At 44.1% G+C, this 16500-nt stretch overlaps 1 protein-coding gene across 7 annotated transcripts in view; it reads left to right on the forward strand.

The window, feature by feature from the left end:
* The window catches only part of ACER2 (alkaline ceramidase 2), a 32964-nt gene extending 22549 nt beyond the window's left edge, over positions 1-10415 (forward strand). For 4 of the 7 annotated variants that reach the window (XM_072841503.1, XM_072841502.1, XM_072841501.1 and 1 more), the window contains 2 exons: positions 1884-2021; positions 5939-10415. In XM_072841503.1, coding sequence (XP_072697604.1) covers positions 1884-2021; positions 5939-6180 — 380 coding nt within the window. In that variant the 3' untranslated portion in view covers positions 6181-10415. Of the gene's footprint in view, positions 1-1622; positions 1715-1883; positions 2022-5938 lie in introns of all 7 variants that reach the window. The other 3 variants (XM_072841499.1, XM_072841497.1, XM_072841498.1) reach the window with 2 other exon arrangements.
* Positions 10416-16500: the final 6085 nt, after the last annotated feature.

The raw sequence follows: 16500 nt of genomic DNA on the forward strand, positions 1-16500 counted from the left end.
CAGGTAGAGTTCCTATTCTCTTTGAGCTTCCCGTCTAGTCGGATACTAGACCTTCAATCACACAATCACACAAATGAAAACTGTATCAGCTTGTGATGAGTGTTATGAAGGAAAATGGTGGGCACTCATGGTATGGACAATGTAACAGGGGTGGGGGCTGTCAGAGAAGGTCTATTTGAGAAGGCACCCTGGAAGCCGAGACCTGAGGAGGCAGAGAAAGCTGAGCTGAGAGAGAGGAGGAGCCTCCGAGGGTGAGCTGCCCAACAAAGCTAAGTAGGAATTTAGTGTCTCCAGTTCTGGGCCTCTCTCGAAAAGTGTTTCAAGGAATGCATTTAGCTCTCCTACAACAGGGTATTTCTGTTTGTGTTTTTTGAGTTGGCCTTTCTGAACCTATTTCCCATCCTGTTTTCACTGATGCTTGTGCCAATGCTTCTGTCAGGTGGCTGGGAAAGGTACCAACCAGTCAGGCTTTTGACATTTATACAACAAATATGAACAAATAGATGTGGCTTCTTCTCAGGTGCAGAGGTTACACATTGGACTCTGGGTCCCGAGAGGGAGCTTAGCTGACCCGGGAGCGGTCTGTGGAGTGAAGGAGAGCCTGAGGGAGAGCTGAGAAGAACCCTCAGCCACCAGCTGCCTCTGAGCATGCCTCCCTAGGAATGGAAGTCACCCTCCTTTATGAACAATTCAAGAACGAGGGAGGGAAATGACAATGGAAATTTCTTTGGGCTCTTAGGATTTGTTTCTGAAAAGCATTTTGTCCCAGTGTATGTGAGAGCTCACTTTTTTATTCAGCAAATCAGGGGAACCCTCCGTGTTCCATGCTGTTTCAGGGGAAGACCAACTGTCAGCAGGTAAAACATGGAGGATGCTAGAGGGGTTATAATCCCTACAGAGAAAATTGGAGGAGAGAAAAGGAAATGGAGGTGGGGTTGGGAGCGTCACTTAGCGGGTGGAGACAGGTGGTGCGATTGTTAACAACAGTGGTCAGGAAAGGGCTTACTGAGTGACATTAAGCAGAGACTTGGGAGACAGTGAACCACATAAATATGTGAGGAAGAGCACTCCAGGTGGCAGGAACAGTCAATGCTAAGGTCTGGGGAACATGCCAGGGATATTTGAGGAGCGCAAGGAGCCCTGGGGCAGGGGGTGTGCGGTTGATGAGCAGAGGTGGCAAGGGGCTGTGTAAATAGAAGAGCAAGTGGAGGGCAGAGAACAAGCCAGCACACGTGGGGCCTTGTGGCCCCTGGGAACATGTTGGCTTTCCCTCTGGTTAAGTGGAAGACAGAGGGAGGCTTTGAGCAGAGCGCTGAGAGTGGACTGTAGGAGCAGGGGCAGGAGGAGGCAGTTGCCATAACTCAGGCAGGAAATGATGGTGGCTGGACTCAGGTGGAGGTGGTGGGAAGGGTATATAGATTTTGGGTATATAGTGAAGGTAGAGCTGATGGGTTGCATGTGGCGTGTGTGGACAAGTACAGTGACTAAGATACTGGCCTTGAGCTTCTGAAGAGCATGGAAGGCTCTTTGCCTGAGCTGGCTGGGAGGAGAGCAGATCTTGGGCAGGAGGAGAGATTAGGAGTTCATTATGGACATGTTAAATTTAGGTCTGCGTTGCACAGGGGGAGACACGTCCAGAAGGTAGCTGGCTATGGGAGTCTGGAGTCAGGGAGAGACCAGGGTGAGAACACGGCTTTGGGAGTCATCTGCACATGTATGTATGGCATCCACATCCACAAGCTTGTGGGGTGACAGGATGTGGGGTTGGACCTCCAGTGCCGAGAGGCTGGGGTGGGGGGGTTGTGAGGAGCCAGAAAAGATTGGCCAGCAAGGCAGGTGGCAGCCCAGACTGAGGGTGACTTGTTTTCTGGGTCCCTGTGCAGGTGTGACAATGTGCGTGTCTTTAAACTGGGCCTCTTCTCTGGCCTCTGGTGGACCCTCGCGCTCTTCTGCTGGATCAGTGACCGAGCCTTCTGTGAGCTGCTGTCCTCCTTCCACTTTCCCTACCTGCATTGCGTGTGGTAAGTGCCAGCGACCAGACCGCAGTCTTCATCCGCCCATGGGCGGGCACTCTCTTCCTTGTAGGGAACGCAGGTGTGCAAGAGGACGGAGCACGGCCTGAGCGCTCTTCTCTCCTCACAGAAACGGTCAGATCTTTTGGAAGCAATGGAAAGTATTGTCAAAAGCAGAATAGGCTCTGGGGAGCAGGCTTAGCCAGATCAGAAAGACCTAATTGTGTGAGGTTCAAGTCTGCGGTCTCTTACCTCTAGTTCCATTACTAAAGCAGAAAGGAGCTTGAAAGCTGAATCCGTAACCTGAACTCTAGCTAGATCTCTGGGGGTGGGATGGGGGTGGGGAAGGCTTGGGACAGAAGTGATGTGGGGACTGAGATGCTCAAGTGACCGGGTGAAGGCAACACAGGTCATTTGGGGACAGTCTCACCCCTTCACTTAACAGGTAGAGGTAGATGCCCAGAGAGGTGAATTAATTGTTCATGATTGCTCACCTGGGAGTTCAGTCATGGGAATTGGAGCATCTATGCATTGGAATGCTCAGGATATGTGGTTAAGTTTAAGAAAAAAAAAAACAAAAAAACAAAAAACAACAGCAAACAGTTTATTAAACAGCCTGCAGAATCCTACACTCAGCTGAGAAGTTGAGTGGTTTCTTCCTCTGAACTGCTTCAGCTCCAAACCAGAATCCTGATTTCCTCGGTCCTCCAGGACTTCTGATTGCAAAAGAGAGCAAGGGCCAAGGGAAATCTGCTTTAGGATGTCCCTTATAAATTGAAAGCACCCAGGGAGAATTCTAGTGGTAAGGAGTTGGAAAAGCTTTATTAGATCCAAGATTCGGAAGAAGCTTGACTTCTATCAGGAAATGCCTGAAACTCGTGTAAATTGCCTTGAATGTGGGAACTTGTATATATTTAGCATGATACCCAACCTGCTCTCAGTTTAAGGCTCCGGGACTCCCAGGACTGTTTTCCAAAAGACAATACAATGTAAAACAGCACAAACTGGAGATTCCAGTCTCAGGGTCCTTTTCCTGATATTTTTTAGGTTCAACCTCAACTCACACTAGTGAATTTATGCACTATAGATTTGCTGAGTTATAATGGAGATCATAAAATGCAGATTTTAAGTATGTACTTTAATGAGTTTTGATAAATGTATACATGTATATAAAAAAGACTTCATTCAAGGTACTATATAAGTACATTTTTAATCAAGTTTCTTGGTAATGTCAGCAATTTAAGCAAAATTCAAAAAGTAAGTTGTAATTAACTAAACTTAGTTTCTGAGTTTGAGAAATTAAGCAGGAGGTACACCACAGTTGAACCATGTTTTTAGCTCAGTTATGATGTTTTAAGAACAAATTTAAGCAGAGTAGTATAGAGAGGCTCTCATAATTCTGTCCACCAAAGAGTGATAACAATTGTTAACAACCTAAAGTTTATTCCTCCAGACTTTAAGATTATTTTTAAGTAATCTCTGCACCTAACATAGAGCTCGAACTGATAACCCCAAGATCAAGAGTCACATGCTCCATCAGCTGAACCACCCAGGTGTCCCTCCTTCCAGATTTTTAAAAAAGATTATTTGAGAGAGACCAAGCACACATGCACAAGAGAGAGGGGTGTGTCGGAGGGACAAAAGGAGAGCGAGAGAGAAACTGGAGCAGATTCCACACAGATCTCAAGATAGGGCTCGACCTTACGACGCTGAGATCATGACCTGAACCAAAACCAAGAGTTGGCTGCTTAATGGATGTACCACCCAAGAACCCCACCTTCCAGATTTTTCACGTCTATTTCTCTAACTCTACCTTTTAAAAAATAAATATATCATTCTATACATGCTCCAAACTTTTTTTTTTTTTTTAATAGGATGGTGGACAACTTTCCTTACCAATGCATATGTATTACCTTTCATATTTTTGTGTCCAATTAATATTTCATAGTATGGATGCTTTATAAATCATTTAGCCAAACTATTAATGGATAATTATTTGTTCACATGCCTAAACATTTCCTTAGGTTAAATTTTATACATCTATACCTATATATAGATATATCTGTATCTATAAATGCAGGTACAAGTATAGATCTCTATCTCCAAATCCAGGGAGAGTATATTAATGAACACTTTCTATTAGAGTCTATAATATCTAATATATATGAAAGTATAGGTAAAAGGCATTAGCTTTTTTTTTTTTTTTTTTTTTTTTGGCATTAGCTCTTAAATGTTATTAACCTGATTAAAAATATTTTCCTGTCTTTGTAAAGTTAGAATTATTGTTGAGCCTCTTTTCCATTGTAATTTTAATGTGTATATTTCTTTTTTTTTTGAAAGGTACCTTTTCATTTGCCTTCTCTGTGGAGTTTTTTCTATTTTAAAAAATTTATATCTAGCATATCTAGCACCTAGTGCCTGGCACATAGTCACCAGTCATTAGTGTCCAATAGCTGTATGTATTATGCACATTTGCATCATTTTCAAGAGTATAGGGAATACTACATTAAGCCCTCATGGAGGCAACATCCAGCTTCAGTGCTTATCAGCCTGAGGCCAGTCTCACTCCTGTCATTCTCACCCACTGCCTGCTCCCCTACCGATTCTTTTAAGGGGCATCCTGTGAAATGATTAGTTTTTGAGAGTTATTTGGAATGTAGGGATTTTATTTTTATTTTCTGAGAGACATAGAGAGAATGTGTGCATGAGTAAAGGGAGTGGGCAGAGGGGGAGAGAGAATCCTGTGCAGGCTCCATGCTCAGTAGAGAGCCTGATGTGGGGCTGGATCCCACCCCCCTCTTAGATCATGACCTGAGGTAAAATCAAGAGTCAGCTGCTTAATAGCTGGAAACCCACCCAGGTGCCCTGGAATATAAGGATTTTACTTTAATTAAAAAAAAAAAAATTGGGATCTCTGGGTGGCGCAGCGGTTTGGCGCCTGCCTTTGGCCTAGGGCGCGATCCTGGAGACCCAGGATCGATTCCCACGTCGGGCTCCCGGTGCATGGAGCCTGCTTCTCCCTCTGCCTGTGTCTCTGCCTCTCTTTCTCTCTCTGTGACTATCATAAATAAATAAAAAAATTAAAAAAAAATTAAAATAGAATTTAAATTCAATTAATTAACATATAATGTATTATTGGTTTCAGAGGTAGAGGTCAGTGATTCATCAGTCTTGAATATAAGGACTTTAACTCTTTGGTCATACGGTACAAATATTCCCCCCTCCCCTTTTCCATTTATCTTTCAGAATAGAATGAGTTTGGTGCCATCTTGGTTTTAAAGATTCCTGTTCTCACACCTGTCAGTCTTTTCCTATAGGAATCCTGGACTTTGTTTCATTCTCAGAACGGCTGCCCCCACCAGAGTTTATGAAAGTGGTTTCTTTGATTATATTTAAAAAAACATTTTAAGTCTTTCATTCATCTGGAATGGAATTCCACTCTAGGGTAGAAAGAAGGATTACATGCTTCTAGATGGTCCCTTGCTTGATAAAGATTCATGTTAAAATTTTTACAGACACAGTAGAGTAAAAAAGTTTCCCTACTAAAACTAGTAGTTTAATTGGTATAAAAGGATTCCTAGTAAAAGGCAGAAACTATGTATATGCAACGTTGCAGTAAGAAGGTGGGATCTCATCAGATGTCAGTTCCATCTTCCTAGCACCTGTTTTAAATCCTTGGGCCTCAGTCTTTGGGGGTTGAGCCAAAGACTGTTACCAGGTGGAATATTTTAGAACTTTCCAGAGCAGGCCCCATTGGTTCCAGATTTGTTGGTCTCCAGCAATGCGGGAGACTGTCCTGACGGGAAGAGGCGCTGGCCTGTGGTTACCTCGGGGAGGTGGGCTGGGCCAGAGTGCTGGGCAGGCTCACCCAGGGCGGCAGCTCTGTTTGCACCTGTTCGGGGCTCACATCCTGTATCCTTCTGCAGGCACATCCTCATCTGCCTTGCTGCCTACCTGGGCTGCGTATGCTTTGCCTACTTTGATGCTGCTTCCGAGATCCCCGAGCAGGGCCCCGTCATCAAGTTCTGGCCCAGCGAGAAATGGGCCTTCATCGGGGTCCCCTACGTGTCCCTCCTGTGTGCCAGCAAGAAGTCACCGGTCAAGATCACGTGATGGGGAGGCTGGCTTCTCTGCTTGCTTTTCCCTCCTGCATCGGGCTTGCCAGTGAAGACAGCAGGGGGCTTGTAGAGTAGGGGGAGGGCCTGTCTTTTTGGTATTCTGTTCCCTTGGGCTCTAACTAGTGTGGCCGTGGCCTACCAGGACTCCACTGTGCAGGGGGAAGGGTGTCTTCCCCTTTCCCGAAATTGGAAAGTGGAGGGCTCAGGGGCACCAGGTAGATCTCCTCAGCGTCCCTTCCAGATGCAGGGACCTGTTGCGGCAGAGGCAGAGCAGTCCCTCAGTGGGGGTGGGGCTCATTTCCCAGCGGGGGTTTACTTGAGACTCTGTGGCCCCCTGTACTCTCGGAGGAGACTCCTGCTCACAGATATAGCCTGCAACAGGCAAGACCCACTGACCGATGGAACATGCCAGGGATTTTCATTTGGGGAAATGGCCCTAGAATAAAACCAAGCCAATGAAACCCACGAGGCCACTCGTCCACCTGGAACTCACAGTAACCAAGTTTATGTGCGCTTGCGAATCCTTTACTACCTCTGCTGAGAGCCGGGGACCTCAGAGGAGGGTGAAGTGGACAAAAAGACCCTCTGTGCCAAAAGCTACACTTCACATTGAGCCATTCTCGAAGATGAGCACAATTTTCAAACGTTGACATTGTTGGCGGTCTGGCCCAGTCACCTCAGACACGGAGAACAGGTGTGGGGTGATCTGGCTGCACACAGACCCCTGCCCCTTACTGCTGAGCTTTGGTCAAGGCCTCCTGTTTGGTCAAGGGAGCTGGGGGTATGAATCCTGGTTCAACATCTGGAGCAAACTTGAAGTTCTGGAAGCTTATGCTGATCGGAAGCCTTCTGTATGCTCTTCCATGCTGGAAGTTATCCTCTAAAACCTAGCCTCTTTTTCATCCCCTATTTCCTGAGGGAATAGGTGGCTTCCTCAAGCATCTGACAGCTGCTTCTCCAGTCCTGCAGTGACTAGTCGCTGGCTCCCCAGGTTGCTGCTGCAGTGGGCAAGTTTGAGTTTTTCCTCAGCAGAAGTGACACTGGCTACGGCTAACCTCTTCATTGAGCTGAATGAAGATTCCAGAATTGTCAGCAAGGCGTGAGGGGGTAGGCATGACCTCAGGGATACTCACTGGAACTCCCACATCTCCTGCTTTGCAACATTGCATGGTAAAGGAAGACAGGACACACGTGTCCTGGTGAGGACAGGAGTCCGTAGCTAAGGATCTGAGAGCTGGACAGTACCAGTCTTTGGCATGTCTAGGAACTCTTGCTCTAATCAGAATTTGTACAGGATCCTAGGTGAAGAGCCCAACAAGGAACAATGAATTGAGAGTTTAAAAAAGGAAAGGCTTTATTCTACTTTTGTGGTTTTCAAGTTATTTGTAGCAGAACCCTATTTAAAGTAAGAAATCTTGATGGAACCCAAACCTGAGAACTATGTTGTGATCTATTTGTTTAAATTTATTTTAAGGTTGAACTTATATATTTCCCTAATATCATGCAGTGAAAATGCAAGTTAAATTGGTTTCTGTGGTAAAAAATTTGGTATTGAATGAGCGTACCCGTTTATTATGGTTTAAAAATGTGCTTTGAAAAATAGTATTTATGTATTTGTGGGACCTTCAAATGCACCTCTGATACCTAGGTGGTTCTGTGGTTCATGGAACCACCTAGAGTTTTAGAACTACTGTTAAGTCCTTTGGTTTCAAGTCTAGAATTTTTTTAAAGGGAAATGTCAGTCCTCGCTTCAAATGGACTTACTAGGCATGGATTCTGGGCTCATCCATTCCTGCAGTATACAAATGCTCCAAAGTAGGGGGAAGCTTTGATGTACTTTAAGCCCAGCTGTCTTAGTGTGGAAGCATAGATGAGGAGAGGCAGGGGGTGTGGGAAGTGTTTGCATTCTCTATGAGGTTTAATTTCTGTTTAGGGCTCCTCAGTGATGGGAACATTATTCCAGCAATCAAGAAGGGAGGAGGTCTCCCTATCAGGGAGGGAGGGTGGGTCACTGGGGAATGTCACCTCCAGCTTCAACACTTTGACCTTGCTCTTCTGGAAGTTTCCAAGTGTCCTTTAGAAACACGGATAAAATGTGACTGCTGGAAATAAGTGGCCCAACTCACAGGGCTGTTTCCATCCATCTTCTACAAGACAAAGGACTTAACATGTCAGAAAGGAGGTTTTTCCTGTAAAAAACAAAAACCCAAAAAACAACCCTCCCCAAAAAAACCAGAAGGCCTTTCTAGAGATTGGTTTTAATGAGTTAAGGACTGATAAAGAAGTATGGAATGGGGTAGATTTGAGAACAAAAGCATTACTGTTGAACAAAAATCACTATAGCTCTTAGCATGAAGATGGTGAATCAAGAAAGTAGGAGTTGAACAGTTTTTTTTTTTTTTTAAGATTTTATTTATTCATGAGAGACACACCCAGAGAGAGAGAGAGAGAGAGAGAGAGAGAGAGGGAGGCAGAGACACAGGCAGAGGGAGAAGCAGGCTCCATGCCAGGAGCCCGACGCAGGACTCGATCCTGGGACTCCAGGATCAGGCCCCAGGCCGAAGGGAGGCGCTAAACAGCTGAGCCACCAAGGGATCCCAAAGTTGAACAGTTCTATTTAAAGTTAGACTTATGGCATCATTCATATTTATACTTATGATGCTTTGATAGTACTACACAGTCTTGAAAGAAATTTGGAAAACTATAGGAAAGTTGAAGAGAAAAAAAATCTGTATTTTCCAAGGACAATCATTGTTAATATTTTGGTATTTTGGTGTATTCCTCCCCCGACCTGCCTCGAGTTGTAAATAGATGCCTTTTAGAGTGGACAGTTCATACGGTAACTTGAATGGAATGTAAATACCAGTTGTGTATATTTCATGAGGAGCAGCTTTTGGAATACACTCGTGTTAGCTATACACTTGAGAGCTCATCACTGGATTCTGACTTACTGCTGAGTCTTCTTTTTAAATTGAGCCTGACATGAATAGGTCCTAAGAAATAATGAACTGAATTCTCCTTTTGATAGGCCTCTGCTCTTGGATTCGTGAGCTGTTAAAAATAGGGCTCTACAGTTTTTTTTTTTCCCCCAAATGTAAAAAAAACAAAAACAAAAACAAAAAAGCGAATAGCTTATTAATTGATGTGCAGTCAGGAATCTTTTTGGTTTTTTCCCCTAATCATACAGGGAAGTGGAGATTTGCCATTTGGGAGTTAGGTCATGGCAGTTACTCATCATGGCTGTCAGATTTTTGTTCTCCTTAGAATTTGCCAAGATCGATTACCAGCAGGAATTGGATCTAGGATATTAAACATTACTATCCTAGTTAGCAAGCAATCATTTAAGTCAGTGATTCTTATTTTCAATCAAACACTGAGTGGTGATTCTTTTAGAAAAAATCTTTTCTCCTCTTTATGATTAGGATTATGGTATTAGCACTTCAGTGACTATATTTAAGGCATATGATGGGGAAGAGATACCTGAATCTATTTGGTAACAGGCTGCATTTTGGGAGAAACTATGCCTGTCCCTCTGATGAGTGCCTAAAATATTAATTGTGGATGAAAGATGTCCTGTTGGGGGAAATCTAAGCTTGATGGACATCAAGCGCAGACTTTCTAAATATACAGTAACTTGTTATTTTTATCATATTTCTCAGGTGTGTGAAAACTTCTCATCAGTTCATCATGCTTACGTGAGCCAGGGCCCTGTCGGAGGCTCTGAGCACGGGAGGGAGTCTTCCTTGGCTCTTCATCCCATGGGGCTGACATGCAACCATCCCTGGGGGAAAGGGAAGGGCTGAAGCTTGTCCAACAGGATCCCCTCTCATAGCTCCTTTTCCCCAAATGAGCTGGGAACCTTTCATTGCCAGCTCTTTGCCTCGGTGCTGCCCTTCCAGCTGGCCAAAGAGAATTCGCAGGCCAGATTGGGGTTCTCAATGAATTTTGTGGTTATTCTCCTACAGACAAAACAAAAAGGCCTCTATTCTAAAGGACTAATTGAATGGTTTCTTTCTCTACATGTTAAACCAGATTGTGGACTATTTTATAATCACAGTGTGTAATCAGAGCATATATAGTATTTTCAGATATATCCCTTGTTTTATACTTTATATAGTTGTGCCATATAAGGGTGGTATGCCCACTGCCTGTGGTAGCATTTAGTCTCCATTGCTTTGGGAGTGATTTTGAGCCTTTTGAAATGGAGCTTTTGCACTTTATGCTATTTTTGTGAACTAGGACCGTTACATTCGATATTAAAGCCCTAAGTGGCATTTTCTGTGAATATGTATGTTTGTCTTTATTTCCAAAATGACTTCTGAAATAGTTGAAAATGAAAAATGTATTTAATGGGTTGTCAAACAAGGCACATTTTCCCAGATTAATTTGTTAATGAATTGGGTATCGTTTTTAAGCATACTTTGGATTAGCGTAGCTGTTCTCGGAGCTGTGACATTAACACACCTAGTACTTCCAGCATAAGGTGCCTAAGTGCATACTGAATGACTTCATTTTGCAGGAAAATTATGTACCCATTTTTCTTAATTCTCTGTGACCATTTTTTTTAATTATTAAAGATTTCATAGATCATCGTATTTAAAAGAACAACGTGACCACCAAAAGAAACTGGATGAGTATTATCGGTGTCATTAACAGTGGGGTTTTTAGACTTTTTTTCTGGCCTGGGTGAGGGGATAAGGAATGGCCAGAGAGCCTTTTGACAGTCTGGTGGGAGTGGGGAGTCTTCTAGGGAAGTGCCTATACGTGTAACTTTCTGGGAATTCAAGTGTCCCTAGAAGCCACCCAAGTAAAGAACTCCTCCTGCAGGATGGGGCACTAGACTGTTACCTCCACAGGTCTGCTTTCCCTACACCCTCTAAAACCAGTGCTCCGCCCCGCCCCGCCCCCCTCTAGGTGTGGACTTTCCATTAGGAGGGGCTGGAGGGGGCCAGACCAGGGTCCCTGGGATGTGCCCTTCAAGTGTCCTCAACAATATGGGAGCTTACATTTTCCTCAAAGCTCTTTCCTGGTTTATAGTTTCAGATACTCCATAAGATTGTATCTGGGTCTGTCCTATTATTCCGTCTTTTGGATTATTGGATTTTTCCATAATAAAATTTAAGAGGTACAACATTTGGGGTTTTTTGCCCTTCATTCTCTGTGGGGTGGGGCTCAGCCTCCTTCCTGCCCCGACCTGAGTGCCGGCTGCCTTTCTCCCCAAGTTAGGGGTTTCTTCTTTTTCTTCTTGGCTTCAAGTGGCCACTTCGGTTTCTAACAGGCTCCAGGCCTGGTGATGCCCCACTTACCTGGGAAGCCTCTCTGGGTAGTAACTCATAAAAAAGGGAAAGAAAGATCAACCTCTCATGTTTTTTAAATTGGTTTATTTTATATTTCTTATTAAAACGTTTGGTTTAGCTGCTTTTACCGCTGAGAACAGAGACTGTAACACTATCTTAAAAATTTAACAAATAGCAATAAAATAAATTTCTGTGTTAAAGCTAGTCACAAGAAAGTGGCTTAAGGTAAAACCAGGGGCATGAGGAGACAAAATGGACGGTGACATCGGTGACATTTGCTAGGCAAGGGAGTCTGAACAAAGAAAGCCATGGCCTTCTTGGGTGGAAAGGACAGGGAGGGACTCCTGGAGTAATATCTCCCTCTTGTGGCCTTTTTGGGAATTCCTCTCCGTGGTGCACTTGAAGCCCTTCCCAAGTACAAACCACCCCAGAACTCCATATAATTATCTCAAAACTCCAAGTTACACAGTTTCTTTCTGGGTCCAGGCATGTGTTCCTGCTTATTTTCCCCTCAAGCAGCTCTATGCCTTTTCTCCTCCTCACTTCGCCCAGCAACTCATTCTTCATCCTCTTAGGTGTTTGATCTCAGAGTTTTAAAAATCTGCCAAATACCAGAAAATTAATATTTTCCTGCACTGAAAACTGAGTTAACACAATTGTGATCTGGAGGGAGTTTTTTTTTAATCTGCCGGAGTTAAGTTTACCTTTCGGGATTAATAGTTCCATTTATACAAGTCAACTGCCCAGTAAAACCCAAAAAAATCTTTAAGACTGAATCCAGTTTAAACCAGTACTTGGCAAATAAACGCCTGTTTTGTATTACACGTGGTGCTAGCTGTAGAGGGCCATGTGCTGAACAAATCAGGGTGTTGTGTGGAGGGGAGAAACCACCGATTGCTGAAATCCATGCATACAAGACCCATCAACAGCACTGGGAAGGCAGGCAGGGGACAGTGGTAACATCGGACTAGCCAGGAGTCCGCTGGAGACTTCTAAGCTTTAACTGATGGACCGTGAGCTACATTTAACATATAATCTCAGACCAATGAAAGGACGGGTATATTGCCTAGGAGTACGGTTTTCTTGAAGCTAACCTTTTTTTGAGAACTCTGCACATAAGTTATTTTCACACAAAGTTGTCTTATTTACTCCTCATGTCTTTTTTTGTGAGGCCAGTATTACTATTATTCCTGGTTTGAATAGGATAAAACCGAGGCTCAGAAAGGTATTTTGATCATAGCCATTAGGTGGCAGAGGCAAGATTTAGACCCAAGACTTTCAACTCTTCTATTCAGTTCTCTTTCTACAAAGGATTTTAAATTAAATGCAATTAACATATAGTGTGTTATTAGTTTCAGAGGTAGAATTTAGAGATTCATCAATTGCATATAACACCCAGTGCTCATTCCCTCATTCACCCGCTGATCATTTCCTCATTCATATGCCCTCCTTAATGCCCATCACCCAGTTACCCCGTCCCTCCCCTCCCTCCCCTCCAGCGACTCTCAGTTTCTTTCCTATGATTGGGAGCCCCTTATGGTTTATCTCCATCTTTGATTTCATCTTATTTTTCCCAGGTTTGTTTCTTTTAGTAGCCAGAATCTTGCTTTATGCACTATTTTTTTATGTGCTTGTTGATGTTCTCAGCCTAGTACACGCTCCTTTTTCCATTATGTCTTCTACAGAATTAGTGTCCCTGTTTGGGTTGCTTCATTCTGCTGTTATAATCATGCCCACTTTTGTGCACAAACTTGAGCCTAGGGGCTGAAATTTGAGGGGAAGAGTATCAGTTTGAGTCCTCGTCAACCTGAGGTGAAGGCATGTTGATTTGGGATTGAGCAGGTGGCCGGTAGTGCAGGCTGACTGAGGCAGGAGGGAGGCTGGACTGTGGATTTGAGACCCCTCGGCCGATGGCATCATGGCATCGTGTGTGACAGGGACATGGCTGGTTTTGCTCCTGGTCATGACTTTAACTATTGTCTTTCTGGGAAACTCTCTCTTCTTCGGTTCTGAATGAACACCTTGCTGGATTGAGTATTCTTGGCTGATTTTTCCCTTTTAGCACTTTGAACATATTATCTGCTTTTTTCTGGCCTGCAGAGTTTCTGCTGAAAAATCCACTGATAGTCTTATGGGGTTTCCCCCTCACATATTTATCTTTCTTTTGCTGCTTTTAAAATTCTCTATCACTACTTTGGACACCCCCCCCCCCCAAAGATTTTATGTATTTGAGAGAGACAGAGAGAGAGCATGAGTAGGGGAGAGAAGGAGAAACAGACTCCACTGAGCAGGGAGCCTGACATGGGCTTGATCCCAGGACCCTGAGATCACGACCTGAGCTGAAGGCAGACACTTAACCAACTGAGCCACCCAGGTGTCCCTACCTCTGGCCATCTTATTTACTTTGTGTCTTGGTGCAGACCTCTTTGGGTTGGTTTTATTGGGGGCTCTCTGTACCTCCTGAATCTGGATTTCTCTTTCCTTCCCCAGATTCAGGAGGTTTTTAAGCTATTATTTCTTCAAATAAGTCTTCTGCCCCCTTTTCTCTCTTCTCTTCTGGGATACCTTATCATGCAATTGTCATTATGCTTGACAGTGTCGCTGAGTTCTCTGGGACGATTTCTCATTTTATGTAATCCTCCTCCCCCCCATTTGCTCAGCTTGATTACTTTCCACTACTCTGTCCTCCAGGTTGCTGACCCATTCTTCTACTTCCTCTTTTTTGCTATTTATTCCTGGTGGTCTATTTTTAATTTCATTTAGTGAGTTCATTATCTCTAATTCTTTCAGGTCTCCTATCTCTTTGTGGAGGGTCTCATGGAAGTCCTGTACTCTTTCTCAATTATAACGAGTATCTTTATGAGCATCACTTTAAATTCACTAATAGATATATTACTTATCTTCATTTTGTTTAGATCTCTTGCTAGGGTTTTGTTCTGCTTTTTCACTTGGGACATATTCCTCTGTCTTCTTGTTTAGTCTATTTCTATGGGTTAGGAAAATCATTTTTGTCTCCCACACTTGAAAGTAATGGCTTTATGAAGAAGAGGTCCTAAAGTGCCCCACAGTGCAAGGTTTCCTTTTCACCAGAAAATGGTGCTTCAGGGGCGTCTCCTATGTGTGTTGCTACAGGGGTATCCTACTGTTGTAGCTGGGCTGTGTTTGCCTTCAGTCCAGTCTGCAATGGATCTCTGCCTGTTGTGGGTGGGGTCTTGCCTGTGGTTTTAGTGGGCCAGTCCAGGGCTGCCTTGGGCTGGAGTTGAGTCAGACCAGGTGTTTGCCAGAGATGAAGCAGCACCGAACTGCAGGGCACTTTCCCTCTGCTGTCCCCTGACTGGGGGTTGTGGTCAGACTGGTGTGTGGTTATCTTCCCCTCTTCTTGGAGCAGGAGTGGTGTTGGGCCTTGTCTGGGCTGCTTGCACACTGCCAGGCTCGTGGCACTGTTTGATGGGATCTTGCCAAGAGGGGGTGGATCTGCTTTGCTGTGGCTTCTTGTCTATATCCAGCTGCAGAATCTGTCCTGCCAGTCTTTGGTCACTTTCTGGGTTGTTTATGCTGATCTGGGTATTCTCCAGGTGGCCACGCCACACGAGGTGAGCCCAGGGTCCTTCCACTCTGCCATCTTCCCAGCAGCCACTGCCTGATAAGTTCTTTATAGATTTTAGATACTAGCCCTTTATTTGATATGGCATTTGCAAGTATCTTCTCCCATTCTGTAGGTTTTCTTTTAGTTTTGTCTATGGTTTCCTTTGCTGTACAAAAGCTTTTTATCTTTTTAGAAAAGATTTATTTATTCACGAGACACACACAGAGAGAGGCAGAGACATAGCAGAGGTAGAAGCAGGCTCCCCGTGGAGAGCTCGATGTTGGACTTGATCCCAGAACCCTGGGATCACACCCTGAGCCAAAGACAGATGCTCAATCACTGAGCCACCCAGGCGTCTCAAAAACTTTTTATCTTGATTAAGTCCCAATAGTTCATTTTTGCTTTGGTTTCCCTTGCCTTTGGAGACGTGATTAGCAAGAAGTTGCTGTGGCTGAGGTCACAGAGGTTGCTGCCTGTGTTCTCCCTTAGGATTTTGATGGATTACTGTCTCACACTTAGTTCTTTTAACTACAAAGGATTTCTTAAATGGCAAAAGAGGTAAAAGGTTTTCATATAGGTGGGCACCAAGTTGGGATTATCAGATTCAAAACTGTCCTGTTAGTACACATGATTAGACAAAATATGGAGTAGCAGTGGGCATAGAGTAGGTGCTCAAATAAGTGGCAGTTGATAAGATGACCTACCACCAGGCAGTCATAGATATAAGTGTTGTTGTCTTGTGGCCATAGTGAGAAGCTGCACCCCATTCCCCACACTTCCCAGGGGTGATGGTGTGTACACACAGAGGAATCCTCTAAACTTCTGGTTCCACAGTCCAAACGGTCTGTTTCCTATAGTGACAGATCCAATTATTTCTTGGCCATCTCTGGACATCCACTAGGCATTTCACATTTGCCTTCATTTATAGCTCTCAAACTTGGACCTTGTACGCTTTCTCAGTAAGTCATGACATTTTCTATTCATTTGCTGGGGAAATCCCTGCCTTTCTGCTGTTGTCCATATCTAACCTAACAATAAGTGAATCCTCTTGATTCTGCTTTTCCAATGTCTTAAAATCCATCCAGTTCTCTCCATCCTAGTGAAGCAGCTACCATCTCTTGCCAATCCATCCTCTGTCTGGAGCCACAGTCATCTTTCTTTTTTTTTTTTTAAGATTTGAGAGAAAGAGAGCAAGTGCACAAGTGAGCAAGAAAGGGAGAGGGGCTGAGGGAGAAGGAAAGAATCTCCAGCAGACTCTGTGCTGAGCATGTAGCCCAATGCAGGGCTCGATCTCAAGACCCTGAGATCCTGATATGAGCCAAAGCTAAGAGTTGGCCACTTAACCAACTGTGTCACCCAGGGGCCCCCCAGAACCATTTTTTCTGAAGAAAAATCTCACCAGGTCAATTCACTACACAGAGCCCACAAATTCTCCATCACTCTAAGAGCAAAGCAAATTTAATCTTTAAAATTATGAGAGAGAGAGA

This window comes from Canis lupus, chromosome 10 (assembly GCF_048164855.1).
Source record: "Canis lupus baileyi chromosome 10, mCanLup2.hap1, whole genome shotgun sequence".
Lineage (NCBI taxonomy): Eukaryota > Metazoa > Chordata > Mammalia > Carnivora > Canidae > Canis > Canis lupus.